The sequence below is a fragment of the Schistocerca serialis genome, chromosome 3 (genome assembly GCF_023864345.2).
Source record: "Schistocerca serialis cubense isolate TAMUIC-IGC-003099 chromosome 3, iqSchSeri2.2, whole genome shotgun sequence".
Classification (NCBI taxonomy): domain Eukaryota; kingdom Metazoa; phylum Arthropoda; class Insecta; order Orthoptera; family Acrididae; genus Schistocerca; species Schistocerca serialis.
The window spans coordinates 212112713-212136503 of record NC_064640.1 but is presented as its reverse complement, the minus strand read 5'-3'; the positions used below and the strand labels follow the sequence as shown (position 1 = coordinate 212136503).

The 23791-nt window shown below is 39.9% G+C and overlaps 1 protein-coding gene across 2 annotated transcripts in view; it reads left to right on the top strand.

The window, feature by feature from the left end:
• The window catches only part of LOC126471570 (serine proteinase stubble-like), a 368010-nt gene extending 360685 nt beyond the window's left edge, over positions 1-7325 (top strand). For both annotated transcript variants that reach the window (XM_050099795.1, XM_050099796.1), the window contains 2 exons: positions 3680-3837; positions 6323-7325. In XM_050099795.1, coding sequence (XP_049955752.1) covers positions 3680-3837; positions 6323-6478 — 314 coding nt within the window. In that variant the 3' untranslated portion in view covers positions 6479-7325. The remainder of the gene's footprint in view (positions 1-3679; positions 3838-6322) is intronic.
• The last annotated feature ends 16466 nt before the right edge of the window (positions 7326-23791 follow it).

Below are 23791 nucleotides of genomic sequence, written 5' to 3'. Positions count from 1 at the left end.
GCCATACCCACACCCTGCCATAGGATCGCCACATTGTGTACAGTGATTCGTCACCCCACACAAAGTTTTCCCACTGTTCAGTCGTCCAATCTTTACGCTATTTGCACCAAGAGAGGCGTCGTTTGGCATTTACCGGTGTGATGTGTGGCTTATGAGCAGCCGCTCGACCATGAAATCCAAGTTCTCTCACTTCCTGCCTAACTGTCGTAGTACTTATAGTGGATCCTGATGCAGTCTGGAATTCCTGCGTAATGGTCTGGATAGATGTCTGCCTATTACACATTACGAACCTCTTCAACTGTCGGCGGTCTCTGTCAATCAACAGACGAGGTCGGCCTGTACGCTTTCGTGCTGTACGTGTCCCTTCACGTTCCGCTTCTCTATCACATCAGAAACAGTGGACCTAGGGATGTTTAGGAGTGTGAAAATCCCGCATACAGACGTATGACACAAGTGACACCCAATCACCTGATAAAGTTCGAAGTCCGTGAGTTCCGCGGAGCGCCTCATTCTGCTCTCTCACGATGTCTGACTACTGAGGTTGCTGATATGGATTACCTGGCAGTAGGTGGCAGCTCAATGCACCTGATACGAAAAACGTATGTTTTTGGGGGTTTCGGACACTTTTGATCACATAGTGAACTTCTAGAGTTTCTTGTATGATATGCCTGAGGACTGTTCGTGGTATATTGTGAGATCTTTGGCGATAATAGTTTCTCCCCTTCACCTGGCGCCCGCCCGTTTCCAAACAAATCTTAAACAGATTAGCTATCCATTGCAAACTCCCCACAGTCGCACCTGAAGATCATGAGCAACTGCATCTCTAAAATATTCAGCAGTTCTCGTGACAATATCCGGAGCCATTCAAGCAGTTACTATTTTCCTCAAATTTCTTTCCGAATCATGGAAACGTGACTCCCCTTTTAAAACAATGCTTACCCACATTCTAATGCAGATCTATTAAGTTTGCAGCCGTGGACTGTGCGGCTGGTCCCGGCGGAGGTTCGAGTCCTCCCTCGGACATGGGTGTGTGTGTGAGTTTGTCCTTAGGATAATTTAGGTTAAGTAGTGTGTAAGCTTAGAGACTGATGACCTTAGCAGTTAAGTCCCATAAGATTTCACACACATTTGAACATTTTTTTTATTAAGTTAGCATCGGGAATTTCAAACACGTTCAGCGGACAGCGAAAGTGTTGACATTGGCTGGGGCGCTAGTCAAACCACGTACGTACACAGTTATAGTGTGTATGAGCACAATATGTATTTGGGATTGGAATCTTTGTTGTGGATGTCATCTTTACCATGGAAATACCTTGTCACCTAATATGGCCACATACTACTTCCGTGGCGTAAATCCACCTTAGGCAACAACGAAGCTACCTCTTCATGCTAATTAAATGTCCCATCCAACGCGTAACTTCTTTGGGCGTTAGCTGCACATAAATCCCATCTGTTGAAAATGTGACAAGTGGTGATTCAGTGTACTATACTATTTTATTTAAGTCATCGCTGGTCTAAGCTACGTGGCAATAGAACTATTGGCATTGTGCTACTGTGCTTGTCGTAGAAGTCAGATGTTTGAGGAACTCACTTAAGGAACTATCGACGGGTGGACACTCAAGGTCATGCGCTTATATTTCTAACGTCTGTCTACTGCAGAATTTTAAAATACTTTTTACGCTGCGTGTATTGTGACATTTATAAAGACCGAAAATCTCCTCTGTAGAAACAAACATCGATTTGGCAAATGACGATCACGTGAAACTCAGTTTGCGCTGTTCGTGCACGAGATCGAGAGGGTAACATATGCTGGTATCCAGGTCGATGCTTGTTCCTTGATTTAATAAAGATGCTCGATACAGCTCCGCACTGTCGCCAAATGTACAAAATACGAACGTACGGAATATCAGACCAGCTTTGTGACTGGGCTGAACAGGTCTTAGAAATTAGAATACAGCATCTCAATGTTAACGGAGGCGAGCCTCCGGACATAAAAGTAACTTTGTGCGTATCTCAAGGGCGTGCTTTCCGACCATTTATTTTCAAGATATACAAGGAATGTTCAAATGAAGAGATAAGAAACTTTGCAACAGCCAGACAGGTTTAAATTTGCATATGCCGCTTTGGGATAATGTAGTGAGACACGTAGGGAATGGAAGAAATGCGTCATCTCCCTCTAAAAAGTTCAAATCTGTGCCCTCAACGAGCAAGCTGATGCTCACTGTCTTTTCCGACGTGCAAGGTTCGATACGCATCGAATTCCTTGAGCACGGATAAACCGTTACAGCGACGTGTAGTGTGAGACACTCCGTAGTCCGCCCTACAGCCTGGACGCGTTGCCCTGCGAATTCAGCATGTTTGGTCCGCGGAAAGCGTTTCAACTCGGATAACGATGTGGAGGACGCAGTGGAGGGCTGGCTCCTTCCACAGCCACAGGAATACTTGGAACAGAGAATCCTTCGGCTTGTGGAACAGTGGGAAAGTTGTGCTCTGGCCTCTCTCGATTACATTTGAATAAAGACTTCACTTATACTCTCAGAATTGTTTTGTGCCTTTTCTTTTGAACATCTCTCTCGCATATAAATGACCAAATAGATGATGTCGGAACGTCCATGGGGTTGTTCGCGGAAGAACTGTTATAGACGGACAAGTGGCCACACTAGAAAAATGTTGCAAGATGCGGCAAGGCCTGCAGAAGATCGATGATTGCTGTAAGCATTTGCAGTTGACCCTCAACACAAACAAATATAACGAATATTGTATTGTATTGTATGTTAACCGGGGGTATAGAAACGACGCAGCGGTCCACAACCCCACGACGACTACCGCAGTCCACTTCAACCCTCCGTCGCCCCACACCGAACCACTCTTTCAGGGTTACTGTGCGGTTCGGCCCCCGGTGCACCCCCCCTCCCCCCCACTTTCACACCAGCCGAATGTAGCCCCGCATGTTTGCATGGTAGAGTAATGGTGGTGTACGCGTATGTGGAGAACTTGTTAGCCGGCCGTTGTGACCGAGCGGTTCTAGGCGCTTCAGTCTGGAACCGCGCGACCGCTACGGTCGCAGGTTCGAATCCTGCTTCTGGCATGGATGTGTGTGATGTCCTTAGGTTAGTTAGGTTTAAGTAGTTCTAAAGTTCTAGGGGCCTGATGACCACAGATGTTAAGTCCCATAGTGCTCAGAGCCATTTGAACCATTTTGAAAACTTGTTTGCGCAGCAATCGCCGACATAGTGTAGCTGAGGCGAAATAAGGGGATCCAGCCCGCATTCGCCGAGGCAGATGGAAAACTGCCTGAAAACGACCCACAGACTGGCCGGCTCACCGGACCTCGGGCGGATTCGGGCCGGGAATCAGGGGCTCCTTCCCAATTCAGAAAGCCTTGCGTTAGACAGCACGGCTAACCGGGCGGGTAGAACGAATATTACATAAATAGGGGATTAAATACATTACTGTATGATAACGCGATTGCAGAACAATTATTGGAATCAGTCATATCCATGAAATATCGTGGACTATACATATGGGAGGATTTAAATTGGAACGACGGCATGAAACTGATAGCAGGAAAGACAAATGTCAGACTGATTTTCATTCAGGTTCATTCACTTTCATTCCGTTTGCTATATAATTGTTGTGTGGAGGAATGGTGATAAGAAGAGTGTGGTGTTGTGTGCAGGCGTGGCGACCGTGCCGACGGTGCTGCAGGAGGTGGACGTGGAGGTGATCGCCAACGACCGCTGCCAGCGCTGGTTCCGCGCCGCCGGTCGCCGCGAGACCATTCACGACGTCTTCCTCTGCGCCGGCTTCAAAGAAGGCGGCCGCGACAGCTGCCAGGTGACAATCGCAAATACACTCATTTCATTTTTTATTTACTTCTGCCTGTCCTCCCTCCTTTATTGACTCATATACTTCTGTTGGCAGACCCGTTCATCTACACTCGTATCATAGTATACTGCGTTATTCCTAATTACCTCCGGGGTTTCAAAAGACGACTGCGCGAAAGCTAAAACACATACAGAAAACTGACGCGTATCAATTTATATAACATGTCTCCAAGTTTCTAATCATGATACGCATAGTGGCGTACTTGTGGAGTGCACCACCAGAATAGGCGTGTCAGAACACGTAGACAAACCATCCACTCCCTATTGTCGCATCGAATTAATTACGCCTGCAGGTAGGCAACCCGGTGAACAGATTTCTAAACCGGACTGCTGACTTTGCACGTTCTCAGGCAGCAGCAGAACTGACTTTAATGAGTTTCATGCGTGTATTGGTGTTTGCTGCGTCACAAATGTTGCCCATATTGAGCGTTCGTAATGGAAGTTAAAAACACTGAGAGATGCCCTATCCACTGATACGTGTCTGTTTTCTACTTACAGGGGCTGGACCAAAATATTGGAACACCAAAAGCACAACACATTACCATCCCTAATATGGTGTAGGAAACCGTTGGGATTGAAAACAACTTCAGTCGTCTCGGAATGTATAAATACAGCCCCTGTATGGTTTTCAAGACAATCTTATATCATACATTCTGCAAAATAGTGGCAAGTTCAGTAACGGTGATGAAGGTGGACGACGATTACGCGTATTTCTCTCCGAAGTTGACTACAAAGGCTCAATAATATTGAGATCGGGTGACAGTGGTGGCCAAGGGAGATGCGAAACTGTATCGTCGTGCTCACAAAACCAATGTGAGCTGCGTGAACAGAGGCCCTGTCGATTTGGAACACGCCATCATCCTTGGCCTACTCCTCCACTTCTTCATGCATATGGTCAAGATGGCAAAAGGCATCTCTCGCTCTGCAGACTGTCTAGAGCGTACGTCCTGCGGCCGACTGAGTTACCAATCCAACTCCTTTACTGATTCATTCCTTCCGCATTTTGGAAAGTCTACTAGCATACAACATTTCTTTCACTCTCAGCCCTTGGTGGACATAGAAACTCGCCGTCTTCATCACTTATGGACTCTGCCTCATTACTGACTCACATGTCATTCTCTTCTACAGCTTTCTTCTCTGAGTTGTCGCACAGCGCTTAGTCGAAAAAGCTTACATTTTCTTTCTTTACTGGCCCATGATGTAATAATAATTGTAAAACAACATTGATATATAAGCGAAAGTCAAATTAAAACGAGACGGACATAAAAAAGTAAGTAAACTGTTATTATTTCAAAAGCAATCGCCTTAAGTGTTAATACATTTACGCCTTCGTGGACCTACACATTGCAAGCACTGTTTCGATTACGCTGCAGAAATTTTGCTGCGAAGCCTCTTGCACATCCACCATACAGTTCCAATCTCTCCCCAACCGATTTCCATATTTTTAGTGACCTGAAGGAAGAAATTAGCGGCCATTTATTTGCTTCGAATAATGAGGTGCAAGCCTGGATGCAGTCATGGTTCCATAGGCAGTCGTAAACATTTTCCCATGAAGGAACTGATCGTCTTGTCTCACAATGGGATAAATGTATTAATAGTTATGACGATTACTTTTGAAATAATAAACAATTTACTTACTTTTTTCAATCTGTCCCGTTTTCATTTTACTGCCCATTATATTTATTAAATTAAAAATTATTTTACACAAACAAAATTTAATTTTCCCATTTATGTATTACTCAGAATTTCCATTTTAAAAGAAAAAAACCTCCTCGTGCACAGCCAATCAACGGTAAGCATCTTTTTCTTCCAGAACTTCAGAAAACCATACCCATATGGTCATGCAAGAAAATGAGTGTTAGAAAGAAAAGAGACAGGTTTTTTTTTTTTTTTTTTTGCACGCCCACTGACGATACAGTACTATATTACTTATGCATTTGTATTTTTGGAAGCAGATATAATAATGAATAATTTTTTATGTTACTGCATGAACGCCGAATCACACTGACAGAAAGAAAATGTTTCTGAAGTATATCTTCCATACATGGTCGTACTGCATATCCGTATTGCGTAAAAGCGGTTCAATGCATATCTTAATTTATGTTGTGTTTAATTTTGACGCTGTTTTCTATTCACTTTGCTACATGTGATGGAGGATAACGTTCTTTCAGCATGGTGAAAAAAGCTTAAATAATTTTAATGAGCGTTTCTTAGTCTGTTTCCTAATTTGTATTATGTATCGTGTGCCTACAGGCAAAAGTTACGTTCACGAGAAAAAACTGATCTAAACTCTTTCGGTAATTAAAGCTTTGTATCCCTCTGATGCCAGTCTGAAATGATCTCTGTCTCCTGCGCTGAATGCTATTTAAAACAGAAGTGAATTACAATTTTTTTTCCAGAAACACCAATGATTTACTGTAACTCTTTGTACACAGGGCGATTCTGGTGGACCGCTGACGACGACAATGAATGGACGTAAGGTTCTGATCGGTCTCGTCTCGTGGGGTATTGGCTGCGGCCGAGAACACCTACCAGGAGTCTACACCAACATACAGAAGTTCGTGCCTTGGATAGACAAAGTCATCCATTAGCTCCTGCTCGCGTGCAGACACCGATATTGTACCAAGGAAATACGTTCCACAGACTACTCAAGAGGTAACATAGTTCCTTTGAGGTCTTCCGCGTGTGGAAGTTCGTTAACGCTGTAATCATCTTGTTTTACAGAACTGTGTGAATATGTCTCGTTTTGTTTACTGCCTGTATGGAAAACCCAAGTGAGACAATCGTTTAACTTATAGCGGTACGTTTTCTATGTGAGCGATAACAGGCAACAGACATTTGAAATAGGACATGCGTCTTTCATTCGTCGATGTGGAACACAGGGTCATGTAAAATAATAATTATTATAGCCAACGAGAGCAGGCAGTGCGGTGAAGCAAGCTCTCTGTAATACCAAACTGAAGGTACACTGTCTTTCATGCAAAACCATAGGTTCGTTTTATTGATAAGATAAACAAATGTGTGAAGTACAAGTATAAGCTTCGAATTTCTCTTTCATGAAACATGTGCAATGTATTTATTTACTTCACAAGAATACCGTTAGCCGCAGCGTAACATTTGTACACTGACGCTGTTCAGCAACGTAATTATGTTTTGTGTATGTATGTTTCTAGAGCGAACCGCCAACTATTAAACGACCTTTACTTATCAGTCCTGGCATCCAGAAGTAGTGTATTAAGAATGTGAGATTAAGTGTTTCTCTTTTATGTTGTAGTACATTGTATAAAACCTTGTGAGCGATGAACTGTAGGACGAAAGTTCAGCTTCTAATGAGAGATGTGAACTCTCGCATTTGTAATGGAAGCTATCATTATTTTTAACAGCATCTATACTATGCCAGTGATATTTTGTACAATAAATTATTAATTTTGTAGCTGATGTGACTGTTTTGAGTGTGCCCCAAATATCTGTAAATTATTTAGTTTTTCGTAGAGATTTTAAGCAATTCCTGTAGCTCTTCTGGGAACAGACCAATCAGCAGACATCTGTTTGACATACATTTTTTTACTGTGCACCATGTTATCACATACCATGAAAATGACTGTTTCACGAGAACAAAATTTATAATAAAACAAACATTTTCAGTGAACTCAGATAAATATTGTGTCATGCATACATGTGAAACAATTCATTGTATGAAACTAACACTTCACAAAATATAAAGGGGGCAGTTATTACTACAAAAATAAAGACTTAAATGAACAAAAGTTAGATGAAAATATTCAAGACTTCAACCATGAAATGAGACAATTGATTAGTGTAATCTATCAACCGATATCACGTTAACACAAGAAAATATTTACAGCTCCTTCAAAAAACATCATAATGTTCTATCTGTAGAAATTGTTCTTCTACACTCAAATTATAATACAATTTGTATTTTGTGAAACAATGAAGATGAATTGTAATTATTATTTATTCATCAAGGAATTGTCAATTTGATAATGGAAGGAAGTGTGTGTGTGGGAGGGGGGAGGGGGGGGGGGGGTAAAAACTGCAAAGAAAACCCAGGCTTGAATACAATAAGCAGGTTCAAACGGATGGAGAGTGCGGCAGCCATGCGGAGACGAAGATCCTTACACAACATAGACTAGCTTGGAGAGCTGCTTCAAACGTCTTCAGGCTATATATCATAGTAACACAACATATTATTTATTAAGCATGTTTGGGAATTATTAGATGAACATCCACCATGCACATTTAAAATGTAATGGATATGCAGTTGCAGTGCGTAATTAATTACAAAACAAATAGCACCACACTGTTAACTACACCACTTACATTAAATTATTTATTATAATAAAACTCATGAAAAAAAAATAATGAAAACTGGTACAAAAAATTTGTGGAAGAAAAGTTGAATAATGTGAAGAATCTGAGGTATGAATGAAATCTGGTAATTTTTGGGGATTTGGTCCATCTATGCAGTTAAATGAAAGGCTCTTTGTTTTGTTCCATATACTTTTCACCCCTTTTTGTTTATGAAGGTTCTTCCGACACTTGTAATAGATGTTCGTTTTATGTATATAATAACTGCACTGCATCATAAAATGACTCAGGTAAGCTGCTATATTACAATTGTTAACTTTCTTGCATGGTAAGAAACAACTTTATGGAGGACAAGTTTTGTAAGGTTAAATCAGAATTTTGTTCTATTTATGACTCTGTGATAGTATTCCATGTGTGTCATCCTGGAGTTGTATTTATTTGGTCTGCATACAACAGAATGTCATGTTTACAGAGTTTTTATACACATTTCAGTTGGACATTTTACCTTCGCTTTACACTATCTGTTCGTTGTCTGTGTTTACTATATTCAGGGTGAGTCACAAACTATTGCCACCTAGAATAACTCTGAAAGTGTGATAGTAGCTGAAAAGTTTGTGGGATAAATGTTTCATGGGACAATGGAGGCCATAATGTGGCTTTTTTTTCTTTTGCTAGGTAGGGTTGCTTCAGAGATATGGAGGTCAACTTTGTTTTTTTTTTTTAAATTGGGTGCCATAGTTTGGTACTTATATTCTGATAGCGGCTATCGAGAAAAATCCAATGGTGTGTAACAGTAAAGTCTGTGAAGGTCAACGAAGGTTAAAAAGGTGGTGTGAACGCCTATTTACGGAAGGTGTTCGAAGTTATGACCGTTGGTGTCAATGCAGTGCTGCAATCTTCTTATCATGGATTGAGTGGTATTCCTTATCACTTCGGCACTTATTGAAGCACATGCTCTGACAATTCTCTCTCGTATATTGTGCAAATAGTAAATATTCGCGGAATACCACGTATCCATCTAACGTGCCATTGACATGTAAACACCATTCGATGGTTTCGCAGTTCAACACTAACAGGAACGGTAAGACTAGTATCGTCTAATCGAGCGAATGTGAATGATGTAATCCTTCGAAGAAGAAGTCGATATGCTTCTCACTTACGGAGAATTCCAACGAAATTCAGTGAGGGCTAGAGACTTATACGCTGAAAGATATTCTCAACGTACTCATCCTACACGTCGTACATTTAAATATGTGTATGATAAATAGAGAAAAACTGGATCTTTAACGCATCGGAAACATATCCGGCAAAGGAAAACTACTAACGAGGAAACGGAAATTGGTACTCTTGTCATTGTGGTTCGAGATCCTTGAGTTAGTTCGCGTCAGGAAATCTGGCATGAGGCGCCATAAACATCGTCCTCACCATTTCAGTCTCCACCAAGAATTAATTGGTACGGATTGTATGCATCGCATTGAATTCTACACATGGACTTAACTTCAGATTCTGAGGGATGACACATTTATTAATTTGATTTTATTTACTGACGAGGCTACATTCACGAACCATGGTAATGTTAATTTGCATAACATGCATTACTGGGCATCCGAAAATCCATGTTGGCTGCGGCAAGTTGCGGAGAGAATAGTCAAAAAATGTTCAAATGTGTGTGAAATCTTACGGGATTTAACTGCTAAGGTTATCAGTCCCTAAGCTTACACACTACTTAACCTAAATTATCCTACGGACAAACACACACACCCATGCCCGAGGGAGGACTCGAACCTCCGCCGGGACCTGCCGCACAGTCCATGATTGCAGCGCCTTAGACCGCTCGGCAGAGAATTGTCAGAGCACATGCTTCGATAAGTGCCGATGTGATACGGAATACCACTCAATCCATGATAAGAAGATTGCAGCACTACATTGATACCAGTCGTCATCACTTCGAATACCTTCTGTAAATGGACGTTCATGCAACCTTCGTTGACCTTCAAAGACCTTAGTGTTACACATCGTTGGATTCGTCTCGATAGCCGCTATCAGAAAATAAGTACCAAACTATAGCATCCAATTTTAAAAAACCAACGTCATATTATGACCCCAGTTGTCCCATGCAACTTTTGTCCAACAAACTTTTCAGCTCCTATGATACTTTCGGAGTTATTCTTGGTGGCAATAGTCAGTGGCTCACCCTGTATAATGTTGCCATCTGTCACTGTGTGTTTTACGTTTGTTATTTGCTTGTGGTGGGCTGTCTATGTGTAGACTGGTATTCTTTTGTTTTATGTGTGTGTATGCGTGTTTTGTATTATATGTGCTGGAGGAAAAGGGAATTTTGAGTAAAAGGAATCGTTATTGTATATATTCCTTTAGTGTCTCTGGTGGGAGATTAAGTTATTATTTATGCTCGTTATGATCTACATGTTAGCTTGTTACTGTTTTAATGGCTGACAGATCAGGGAGTTGTTACTAATGTTGATTTCGTCATTTATTAATTTCCTGTTCATTGTAAGGGCACTGTGTATGCGGAAGTTTTCCTATGATGTTACAAGTTTCCTTTTGTAATTGATTATTCTATCAATTTTCATGTCCTGTTGGATCTCGGCTGGATCATGCTCACGCTTTATTGGATGCTCAGCAAAGGTATAGCCGGCCGAAGTGGCCGTGCGGTTAAAGGCGCTGCAGTCTGGAACCGCAAGACCGCTACGGTCGCAGGTTCGAATCCTGCCTCGGGCATGGATGTTCGTGATGTCCTTAGGTTAGTTCGGTTTAACTAGTTCTAAGTTCTAGGGGACTAATGACCTCAGCAGTTGAGTCCCATAGTGCTCAGAGCCATTTGAACCATTTGAACCAGCAAAGGTATAATTACTATTTTCATACTTCCAGCTTCTCATGTGTTCTTTGTACCTGGTTTTGAAATTTCTTCCTGTCATTCACAAGTACATTGATTTCCAATCTTTACATTACGACTGGTGTATACCAACTCTTCGGTATTTGTCTGATTTTCCTATTGGTGTTTGTAAATGTGATTAAAGTCTGTTGTTTCTTCTGCATGCTACGTGTAACCCTTGTTTCTGCAGTGTATTTGTCATTCTTTGTGTTGGTTTGTGATTGTATGTTAAACTGTACCATTTCTTTTTTTAGTCATGTCATGAGTGTTGCTGTTCTGTGGGTTTGTGTGTACTGTAGTGTCTGTGTTGTTTCTGGAATTTTGTAGTGCTTGTGTCCTCTATTTAATTATTTATTTATTTATTGTTCATCGATTTTGCGGTTGAGTCTTTGTATTATACTGGGGTTATACCCAATACTTTTTGCTATGTCCTGTATCGTTTCTAATTCTTGTTCACAGTTTTCTCTGCTCCTTGCAATTCTATTCATTCTGTGTTTCATGTGTCGCTGGATTGGGGGATGGTTTGATGTGGCAAGTATAACTGTGTCTGTTGCTTTTCGATTTCTGTAAATCTCAACTTCAAGGTTATTGATTCTCTTTTTATTACTATATCTGAGCAGTGTATTTGTCTTTGTGTTTCTCTTTTCATGGTGACTCCAATATTTTTTCTATAATGTTTATGACTGCATGAAGTTTGTTTATTTTCTCTGTTGGTTCATTTAGTATTCAGTCTATAGCACCTACAAATTTGCATCAGTAAACAATTTTGTATCCTTTCTTTGTGATTATTGTATCGGGGATTGCATTTTCTTTGTGGTTGATGAATATGTTTGCCAGTGCTCCCCATATGGGAGATCACCTTGGAAGGTCGTCTTTTTGCACGTATTTATTCTGAGACATGATTACTTTAAAGGTTTTGGTTATTTCTCTAATATCATCTGAGGATAGTCTGTTGTACAGCAGTAGGATCTCTTCAGTTTCTTTTGTTGTGTTTGCAACTGCTCTTGAGGTGCACATTTTCTCCCTGTCAAAAGAAAAGAGCGAAGCTGCGTGTGGAACGTGTAAATATTTTAGTTGTGGTGTAAGTTCGTTTTTTTTTCACTGTTCTGTTGTTCTTCATTTCAAACTGCTATATTATTATTATTTATTTGTTCTGCCACATAATATGATGGTACAGTCATAAAATTTATGACAGACCTCAGAAGGATGCTAGGTACGTGAATTTTGGATTAGTTTCTGAGTGTTACTACTCGTGGGTCCTTTTGTTTGAAGTGTTGTTTCTGCATGCCTATTAATACACGCCTTAAGATAGTTTTTTATGTGTGTGTGTGTGTGTGTGGGTGGGAGGGTGGGTGGGTGGAAATTTGCTATTTGATCAGATTTCGGTTTTGTGACGTTAGAGGAGATACTTTTCTTATATATGCTGGTCTTTAATTATCAGTACTGTTGTGTTACCTTGATCAGCTCTGATGACTGTGATGTTATTGGAATGCAGTTTTTTCTTTTAATTTCTTTGTGGTATTCCTTTAGAATTGAATTTTATTGCTGTGCTCTTTCTTTAACATCATAATTATGTTGTTTACTTCATTCTTCACCTTTTCTCAAGTTAGCCCGACATTTACAGTACTGTTTTATTTTTTCTCTTCCTCTGTCAGGATGGTTTCTCTTTCTACAATCATATTTTCTACATACTTGTTCTCTATCGTGGAGTTGGTGTAGTGTTTGAGCCCTCTTTCTGATAGCTATGTTTTTTCTCTGTTAAATCTATACCTGTCAGGTTTTGTTACATTGGGTGGAATGTATGTTGATGTGTATATTCTACTTTGTTGCATTTATCTTTCAGGCTGTGTTTACTAGTGAGCGTTTCAATTTTTTGTATGTGTTTCTTGTGTGTATATTTAAATGTTCTTGCAGGAATGTGTTCAGTTTCCTGTGTCATTCTGATTATCACTGCAAACGATTTCGTTCTTTCTGCTACCAGTGAGTTATTTCTAACCTTTGCATTAATATAATGTCAAATTACGTTATTTATTTTGTATGTTTGATTGAATCCCGTGTGTTGGATGATCTTGTGAAGTCTGAGATGGGTATTCTTGAAACATTTGTATAATTTGATGGAGAATGCCTGACTTGCCAGTGATATCGTCATGTCTTGTGTTTAACATCGTTTCTTAGCTGATTCTGCATATTTTGAGATCTCTCCAACTAAATCAGTCGTGGGCAACTGTTTTGGTTTTCAGTTTGCGGAAGCAGCGGTTAGCAAAGGATGACATCTTTTAAAATGATTGCATTCGTTAGTTAACTTTGCATTTCAGAAAAGGTATAAAATTTACCGTAAAATCAATAAATATAAATGAAATAGTCATGGCATTATTCAAATTATTTATTTTGCTAATTTCATTTAGTCTAGATCTGCAAGCACATTTAATTTTAGAACCGGTTAATGAGACAAATTTGCCCTATCACACGTTTATACTTGTTTTGAAATCAGTTGTGAGACTGCTTGTTCAGATTCTAATCACAGTCTGCAAGTTAATGTTTGTCAGAAAACATCAATATTTACTCTCGTTGATCTTCTAACCAGAAAAACTTCACACATAAGTGTATGTAGACCGAAATGTCTAGAAAATCTTCACAGCAAATTTATTCATACATGAAGATTTTTCAGCTGACAAGGATTTATAAAAAGCCCAACAACAGCAGCGCACTGACAGAAGAGAGTACATGTTCGGAGTCTCCTGCACACACAATTCTGCTTCGGTACGGATAACAGGTGTATCGCAGTGTGGGAGCGAAAAGGCGCAGCAACTGGAAACTTAATCCAAACATATTCTATCATACTACTATCATCGTTTGATTAAAAATCTCGCCTCCTCATTGATAACTGCTTTGTTCCACTTGAGATTTTTCTTTTCTTTTGTTTTCTTCATGCCTAATATACCTTTCACTGTTTGCCTAGGTACCTAGTTCAATAAATGCTCCTTTCTTCAACGTACGTTTAATCTTCATTTTCCAAGAGGCAGAACATGTTTGCAGCAATAGCCCTAGAATTACATCTGCACCTGAATGTATTGAATATTTTCATGTTTGAGACGAGTTATTTGTCAGATTTTAAATGAAAATATGTTTAAGATTTTTTTACTTATTCCGTATTCATGAAGAACATTTATCTTGGGAGCTGTGGAAGGTAAATCAGCATATTTGTGTTTGTTTTAAATATTTATTGTGTGTTGTTGTTTTTCTGATATGTTCTTCATCCTGGAAGATCTCCTCACTATGAACCTACTGAATAGAAAAGACGTCTAATCTAATCTAAATTGTTATACTTCGCTATTGTGATGTGGAAGCTCATAAAACACATTTCCGATTGCCAACACGATGACTTTATTTCTTTCGTGGTTCATGTCTAGTTTTATTCTGCATCTCGCTAGCATATGGTCTCTTCTGATAATTCTAGTGTATCCTCTCTAAACGACATTGAAATTCTCTTCCGGTACCATTCTTTCGCTTGAGCCAGAATACCAACGTTCCCGATATTCACAGTTGTCAGTAGGGCCTCCAACAACCTTACCTGTGGAACACTAACCTATCAGGGTCAAAAGAGTTCGGTGAGGCACATGGACAGTGCTAAACCTTGACAGTCCCAACCCAGACCTGAGTGTTCCCGTCTGAATCTCAGAGCCTGTGATTAGCATGAACAGCAAGCATGCTTTTTACGTTTCACCAGAGATATCAAGTCAGTATTATTATTTTACAGACGATCTTTGTGAGACTAGTGATGCACTGAAATCTACATGGCTGGAGTCGTAGATTAATTATTCTGTGTACAGTGTGAATGAGTAATCCATCCATTTCTGACAACTGTACCATTCTATGATGACAGTCGTACCCACTACTCGCCATGTCCCACACTCCACGGACAGATCATTCTAAGTCTCTCACCTTTCCCTTCTGTCTTCCACTTTCTATAAAAGATACAGATCATGAAATTAAAGTGACATTCCATTAAAGAAAAACACAAACTCTTTTACCTGCAGACGCCTGGAAGCCTGTACTCTTTCTTTCTTTCTTCGTCACACCTACTCTGTAGGCAGTTATTGTCTGCACCCGTCAAAAGCTTCTAAAATTATTTACTCACCCCAGCGTACAGCTAAGTCCTTAAATCCATTATTTACCAATTCATCCATAAACACCTTACGAACCCATAACCCCATTTTATCAGCCAGTATAGCTTCCTTCCCAACTCCTTTTCCAGTAAGCAACACCAATAGCTTCCAAATCTTCTTTCCTATGAACTCGACGAATCCAAGTCAGATGTCTTTCCCACTGACGCTAAGGAAACCTACGACAGAGTAAGGCGTTCCAGCCTCCTTTTCAAACACCATACCTCCCCGCTTAGAATTTACTATGTCAGGCGTACTGCAACCTTTTATCTGACTGCCAGGTCTATGTAACTCTTAACAGTACTAGTCTTTTATAACACCAGATGCTCCCCAATGTTATGTTTTATGCACCCTCCTATGTCCCAGTAATGATCCATCTGCACCAGTTTTCTCATAGTGCAATCAGTGGCTCCTTAAGCTATACACTTCTAAAATCCCATTCTCAGACTCCGACTCCAGGACTTCTTCCCGACCATTCAGAGTAGTCCTCCCCATTTTAAAAATTAACAAAATACAATGATAAATGAAAAATACAATATTGTGTATGTTCCATGGGATTAACTTAAATAGTTAACCAATTTCCGGCTTACAAGTCTATCGTCAGACTGCAACTGACTATCATCGTCAAAAAAGATACAATAACTGCAGACTACATTTGACAAGACGTTACTCACCTAAACTGAGGCACGAACACAAAGTAAACCCATCATTGACATTATAGTGGTAGTGCAATTAAAAAGGTAAAAAATGGACAGTAAATAAGCGTAAAGGGAGCAAACCCTGGAAAACATTAACACTGTAATAAAAAAAATTGTACCTATATAATAATTTAAATTAATTTAACAATCCCAATAAAATAAAAATTAGTACTTAATAAGAGCACTGAAGAATAGTTTGAAGAGGTAATACATGTAGAAAGTAATACAGAAACGGAGTAAAAGATAGAATTGACAATTAAAACAACATAACGTATGGAGGACATGGAAAATCATAATAAAATAAACAAATAAAGGAAAATGGAGGAATAGAAAGAAACTGACACTGTGGGAAGCATTGGGAAATTATGAAGATTACGTTAAATTTAGAACAGGGGAAGTATTGAGCTATGTTTGTCATTAAATATAAAATTTGGGCTGTGAGCTAAATGTTCATTGATTTATAGGGCTTCTAGCAAGGTGAGTTTTTGGGCTCCGTTTCCTAAGTGGAGGACACTTGACTGTGACTGGTAGCTGAGGCCGTTCCTTCGTACATGCTCAGCAAATATGTAGTCATAATTCTGTAACCTGCAACTCCTTTCACCCTTAGTCGACCTAATTGCTATGTCTTTCTATAACTGACCGATATAAAACGAATCGCAATCAAGACAAGCAGTTTTGTATTCCTCGCTGTTGGTTAGTAATTGGGTCTTATCTTTGCTGTTGAAAGTATCCTCACATAGTAGAAAATCCTATAGTTTCGGGGTATCAATGTTTTTTCGACACTATGACGTGATACCATTCCTAGGTATGGGATTGGACACCACTTCCTGGAGACAATGGAAGGAGCAGCCGAGGAAGCTTAGAGAAGGAGTTTAAGTTACCGTGTATGTGGACAGGCTATAAAAGGCAGCTCAACACATATTTCATAACTTAAACAGTCAACATAATAATTTCAGTTCAAAATGGAGACTGACAACAAATCCGCATACTTCCTAGAGCCATGCATTGTTATCAGTACGCGAACACATTGTTTCAAATTTTATAAAAAAAATTTCAGCTACAGACCTAGTCATACCTTCTTGCTCACAACACCCAGTAACACACACACACATACACACATACATGCTTTTCAGTCAGTGGTGCACCGTCTCATATTTGTTCTCATGTCCAAAGAAAATTTCAGAGCAGAGTTAGACATAATAAAATTCATTGCCTCAACCAATGGCTATAATCCTGTCCTATAGACCATATGCTTCCACTGTCTGCAGGAAGTAGTGTCCAGTCCCGTATTTAGGACAGGCACCACATAGTGTAGTGAAAACACTGATATCCTGTAACTTAAGCATTTGCTGCTATGTAAGAAACACCACACTCCAGTGTACTTTAAATAGCAAAGATAAGACCCAATTACTAATGAACAGTGGAGAGGGTGGAGGGGGTGCAAAATTATTTGTCCTCATTGTGATAAGTTTACTATCTGGTAGCAGTTACTTCTGTAAAATATCTGGGAGTATGCGTGCGGAACGATTTGAAGTGGAATGATCATATAAAATTAATTGTTGGTAAGGCGGGTACCAGGTTGAGATTCATTGGGAGAGTCCTTAGAAAATGTAGTCCATCAACAAAGGAGGTGGCTTACAAAACACTCGTTCGACCTATACTTGAGTATTGCTCATCAGTGTGGGATCCGTACCAGATCGGGTTGACGGAGGAAATAGAGAAGATCCAAAGAAGAGCGGCGCGTTTCGTCACAGGGTTATCTGGCAACCGTGATAGCGTTACGGAGATGTTTAACAAACTCAAGTAGCAGACTCTGCAAGAGAGGCGCTCTGCATCGCGGTGTAGCTCGCTCGCCAGGTTTAGAGAGGGTGCGTTTCTGGATGAGGTAGCGAATATATTGCTTCCCCTACTTATACCTCCCGAGGAGATCACGAATGTAAAATTAGAGAGATTAGAGCGCGCACGGAGGCTTTCAGACAGTCGTTCTTCCCGCGAACCATACGCGACTGGGACAGGAAAGGGAGGTAATGACAGTGGCACGTAAAGTGCCCTCCGCCACACACCGTTGGGTGGCTTGCGGAGTATAAATGTAGATGTAGATCTGTCAGTCAGACAGAGACATAGCAACTAGCTTGAATGAACGTGAAAGCAGCTGCATGTTACAAAACTAGGACTCCACATTTGTTGAGCGTGTACTGAGTGAGGGCCACAGCTGTTAGTCACAGTCCAATGTCGTCCATTTAGCAAACAAAGCCCAAAAATGCAACATGTTAGGAGCCGCGGAAATCGACAAACGTCTGCGCCACAGTTCCAATTTTATATTAAAGGATAAACACTGATCAATGCTTCCCCTCTTCTAAACTTATCTTAATTCTCCCAATTTTCCAATGATTCTCACATGCTCTGTTCCTTTCTATTCCTCCATTTTCCTATCTTTATTTATTTTATATTGATTGCATATGTACTTCCTATGTTGCGCCGTTATAATTGTCATTTCTACCTTTTATTCTATTTCTGCACCACTTTCTATATGTAATACCTCTTTAAGCTGTCCTTAAGTACTGTTGTCACGTACTAATTTTAAGTTTATCAAGATAGATAATTTAATTCTGTTTTCTGGGTTTTGTGTTAATGTTTTTCCTGGTTTGCTTTCTTTATATTTTTTCACTGTTCATTTTTTTAACAAACAAATTAATCCTGTGGAATATACACAATATTATGCTCTTCAGTTATGATTAACTTGTTCTGTCAAGAAGCGACGGAAGAATCAGTTAACATGATAAAATACAATAATGTATTTGAAAAGTGCAACATGAAGACAGAAACATTTTATTGGAAAGAACTCTGTATCAAACGCCAAGTACATCTAGACACACAGTACACATTTCTCTGCTTGGAGAATTCAGTTTGTCGAGATGTCTCCATACATACTGGGACTGGAGCCTCTAGACATTATGGCACGAGATCCAGCAGGTCTTGGATTTGTTTCTGAGGAATATCCAGCCAGTCTGTACATAATCGAGTCCACTAGGTATAAACAGTTATAGTTGAATACCGTGACGAACAAGTCACCTACCAACGGTATGCCTCAAAAGTTCAATGAGCAACATGTAAGGTTGTGGTGTGCGTACTGTAAGACCTTTGGTACACACACAATCAGATTATTTGACTTGTCACTCTAATGAAGTAGGTGAGTGACAGCAATATGTCTCGTGGTCTTATCATGGCGTGTTTATCTTCTGCCGTTAGGTCAGATGATAGAAATGCCACTTGCACGCTTAGAGTAGCAGATTGACGGTGACCAACTTTAAACAGAACTTGATTAATATTCACACACATTAATTATAATAATAACAAGTATAAAAATTTGATTCTGGATGCTATTTACAATTGACAATCTGAAGTTCCTTTGGCTATAGACTAATGCAGACTGATGCAGACTGACTAATCAGAGGTCTGTACACTCATTATAATGCCTCAAGCGTTCAGGTATCACTGCACGAGTGTGATCCACGAGGAGAAAAGGTTCTACAGTAGCAGCAATCTCATTGGCTGCTTGATATATTAATACGCGGATCGGCGGAAGCAGAATTTGGTCCGTCTCTAAGACAGCGCCATCTCGTAGTGTGGAGACGGACGAACGCTGCGCCTGTGCTGTTGTGCTTAGCGGGGCGCGCTCTAGTGGGAAAGTTGTGTACGCGCTGACTACGCGGAACTATGTACACAACAGAGGTAAACATGTGGACCAGGAAATCAGTGCCATCTCCTGAACCTCGATAAGGCTTCCACATTCCTTGCTACAGAAGGCTAGGCAGGTAAAATAAATGCATAAATAAATAAATAAATAAATATTTGCTGAAATAAAACAGCATAGAGTTGCTACAAAAAAAGCAAAACTTTCAGATATAATATTGGTCTCTAAGGTTAATACGCTGCGAGGGAACATAAGCTTACACATATAAGGTTGGTCTTTTCTTGCGCGTATTACGCTTTAAGATGTTGTTGTTGTTGTGGTCTTCAGTCCTGAGACTGGTTTGATGCAGCTCTCCATGCTACTCTATCCTGTGCAAGCTTTTTCATCTCCCAGTACCTACTGCAACCTACATCCTTCTGAATCTGCTTAGTGTATTCATCTCTTGGTCTCCCTCTACGATTTTTACCCTCCACGCTGCCCTCCAATACTAAATTGGTGATCCCTTGATGCCTCAGAACATGTCCTACCAACCGATCCCTTCTTCTGGTCAAGTTGTGCCACAAACTTCTCTTCTCCCCAATCCTATTCAATACTTCCTCATTAGTTATGTGATCTACCCATCTAATCTTCAGCATTCTTCTGTAGCACCACATTTCGAAAGCTTCTATTCTCTTCTTGTCCAAACTATTTATCGTCCATGTTTCACTTCCATACATGGCTACACTCCATACGAATACTTTCAGAAATGACTTCCTGACACTTAAATCAATACTGGATGTTAACAAATTTCTCTTCTTCAGAAACGCTTTCCTTGCCATTGCCAGTCTACATTTTATATCCTCTCTACTTCGACCATCATCAGCTATTTTGCTCCCCAAATAGCAAAACTCCTTCACTACTTTAAGTGCCTCATTTCCTAATCTAATTCCCTCAGCATCACCCGACTTAATTAGACTACATTCCATTATCCTTGTTTTGCTTTTGTTGATGTTCATCTTATATCCTCCTTTCAAAACAATGTCCATTCCATTCAACTGCTCTTCCAAGTCCTTTGCTGTCTCTGACAGAATTACAATGTCATCGGCGAACGTCAAAGTTTTTATTTCTTCTCCATGAATTTTAATACCTACTCCGAATTTTTATTTTGTTTCCTTTACTGCTTGCTCAATATACAGATTGAACAACATCGGGGAGAGGCTACAACCCTGTCTTACTCCCTTCCCAACCACTGCTTCCCTTTCATGTCCCTCGACTCTTATAACTGCCATCTGGTTTCTGTACAAATTGTAAATAGCCTTTCGCTCCCTGTATTTTACCCCTGCCACCTTTAGAATTTGAAAGAGAGTATTCCAGTCAACATTGTCAAAAGCTTTCTCTAAGTCTACAAATGCTAGAAACGTAGGTTTGCCTTTCCTTAATCTTTCTTCTAAGATAAGTCGTAAGGTCAGTATTGCCTCACGTGTTCCAGTGTTTCTACGGAATTCAAACTAAACTTTCCCGAGGTTGGCTTCTACTAGTTTTTCCATTCGTCTGTAAAGAATTCGTGTTAGTATTTTGCAGCTGTGACTTATTAAACTGATAGTTCGGTAATTTTCACATCTGTCAACACCTGCCTTCTTTGGGATTGGAATTATTATATTCTTCTTGAAGTCTGAGGGTATTTCGCCTGTTTCATACATCTTGCTCACCAGATGGTAGAGTTTTGTCAGGACTGGATCTCCCATGGCCGTCAGTAGTTCCAATGGAATGTTGTCTACTCCGGGGGCCTTGTTTCGACTCAGGTCTTTCAGTGCTCTGTCAAACCCTTCACGCAGTATCATATCTCCCATTTCATCTTCATCTACATCCTCTTCCATTTCCATAATATTGTCCTCAAGTACATCGCCCTTGTATAGACCATCTATATACTCCTTCCACCTTTCTGCTTTCCCTTCTTTGCTTAGAACTGGGTTTCCATCTGAGCTCTTGATATTCCTACAAGTCGTTCTCTTATCTCCAAAGGTCTCTTTAATTTTCCTGTAGGCAGTATCTATCTTACCCCTAGTGAGATAGGCCTCTACATCCTTACATTTGTCCTCTAGCCATCCCTGCTTAGCCATTTTGCGCTTCCTGTCGATCTCATTTTTTAGACGTTTATATTCCTTTTTGCCTGCTTCATTTACTGCATTTTTATATTTTCTCCTTTCATCAATTAAATTCAATATTTCTTCTGTTACCCAAGGATTTCTACTAGCCATTGTCTTTTTACCTACTTGATCCTCTGCTGCCTTCGCTACTTCATCCCTCAAAGCTACCCATTCTTCTTCTACTGTATTTCTTTCCCCCATTCCTGTCAATTGTTCCCTTATGCTCTCCCTGAAACTCTGTACAACCTCTGGTTCTTTCAGTTTATCCAGGTCCCATCTCCTTAAATTCCCACCTTTTTGCAGTTTCTTCAGTTTTAATCTACAGGTCATAACCAATAGATTGTGGTCAGAGTCCACATCTGCCCCTGGAAATGTCTTACAATTTAAAACCTGGTTCCTAAATCTCTGTCTTACCATTATATAATCTATCTGATACCTTTTAGTATCTCCAGGGTTCTTCCATGTATACAACCTTCTTTCATGATTCTTAAACCAAGTGTTAGTTATGATTATGTTGTGCTCTGTGCAAAATTCTACCAGGCGGCTTCCTCTTTCATTTCTTAGCCCCAATCCATATTCACCTACTATGTTTCCTTCTCTCCCTTTTCCTACACTCGAATTCCAGTCACCCATGACTATTAAATTTTCGTCTCCCTTCACAATCTGAATAATTTCTTTTATTTCATCATACATTTCTTCAATTTCTTCGTCATCTGCAGAGCCAGTTGGCATATAAACTTGTACTACTGTAGTAGGTGTGGGTTTCGTATCTATCTTGGCCACAATAATGCGTTCACTATGCTGTTTGTAGTAGCTTACCCGCATTCCTATTTTCCTATTAATTATTAAACCTACTCCTGCATTACCCCTATTTGATTTTGTGTTTATAACCCTGTAGTCACCTGACCAGAAGTCTTGTTCCTCCTGCCACCGAACTTCACTAATTCCCACTATATCTAACTTCAACCTATCCATTTCCCTTTTTAAATTTTCTAACCTACCTGCCCGATTAAGGGATCTGACATTCCACGCTTTAAGATATATCATACAAATGTGCCAGTAAAATTTTTAATAACGACATAAATGTCTGATTTTCTGGGCCAGAAATTCATCTAAGTGGCTCGTCATCAACTAGTTGATTTTTAAATGAGAGTCAAACGCTCTCTGACTTAAGAAATTCATCGTACGTTCTCGCACATAGTTCAACTTGAGTAAAAGGAAATTTTCTTTGAAAGTAACGCTTTTCAAACCATTATTCTCAATATTTTCCCGCGACCTGTTAGAATTAGGTTCGTTTCAGCAGTTGCCAGAGAGCGCCAGATAACAGGCGCCACCGCGCTTGCGCAGCTACGATGACGTAGGAGGCCCGCATGTTCGTACATGTGAAACATTAAAAGATCTTACATTATATCATGAAAGAAAAAAGACATCAGAGGATACTCCAAGAGCATCTGAATTTCGTGAACGGTACTAAAATGTGCACGTTTAAAGTGCACATTCGTTTGTCCAGATTCCCAGTGAATTAAGCTTTTGAATGTGGTTTTCGGGATGTAAATTTTCTTGGAGTACCAATACTGTGTTATCTCATGCTTTGTTCTTTATTATGACATAAAAATGCCATACGTGTTAGAAGATGAAAACGTGCACTTGAAATGCAGCGAACAGTTTAAACTAGCCAATAGTGTGGAATTAAACGCTTCGTTTCAAATTGACTGCCTCAGCGGAAAAGATTAATAAAAGAAAATTTCTTTCGCAAACCGACAAAAATAACTTCATTGTTCTGCAAGGTAATTAATGCTTGACTGTCAGAAAGAAGGAAATACAATAAAATCTGAAACTAATAACATATCTTAGCCTTGCGTAATTTGTGAATGTATTTTAATTCAGTTGATAGCTCCTAGCCACAGAAATCCGTTTTGTTTTCATTTGACGTGAGAGCAGTAAACGAAGAGCAAACAGCAAAATCACTAAATGTAAACACGGATCACGTCAAGACTACCC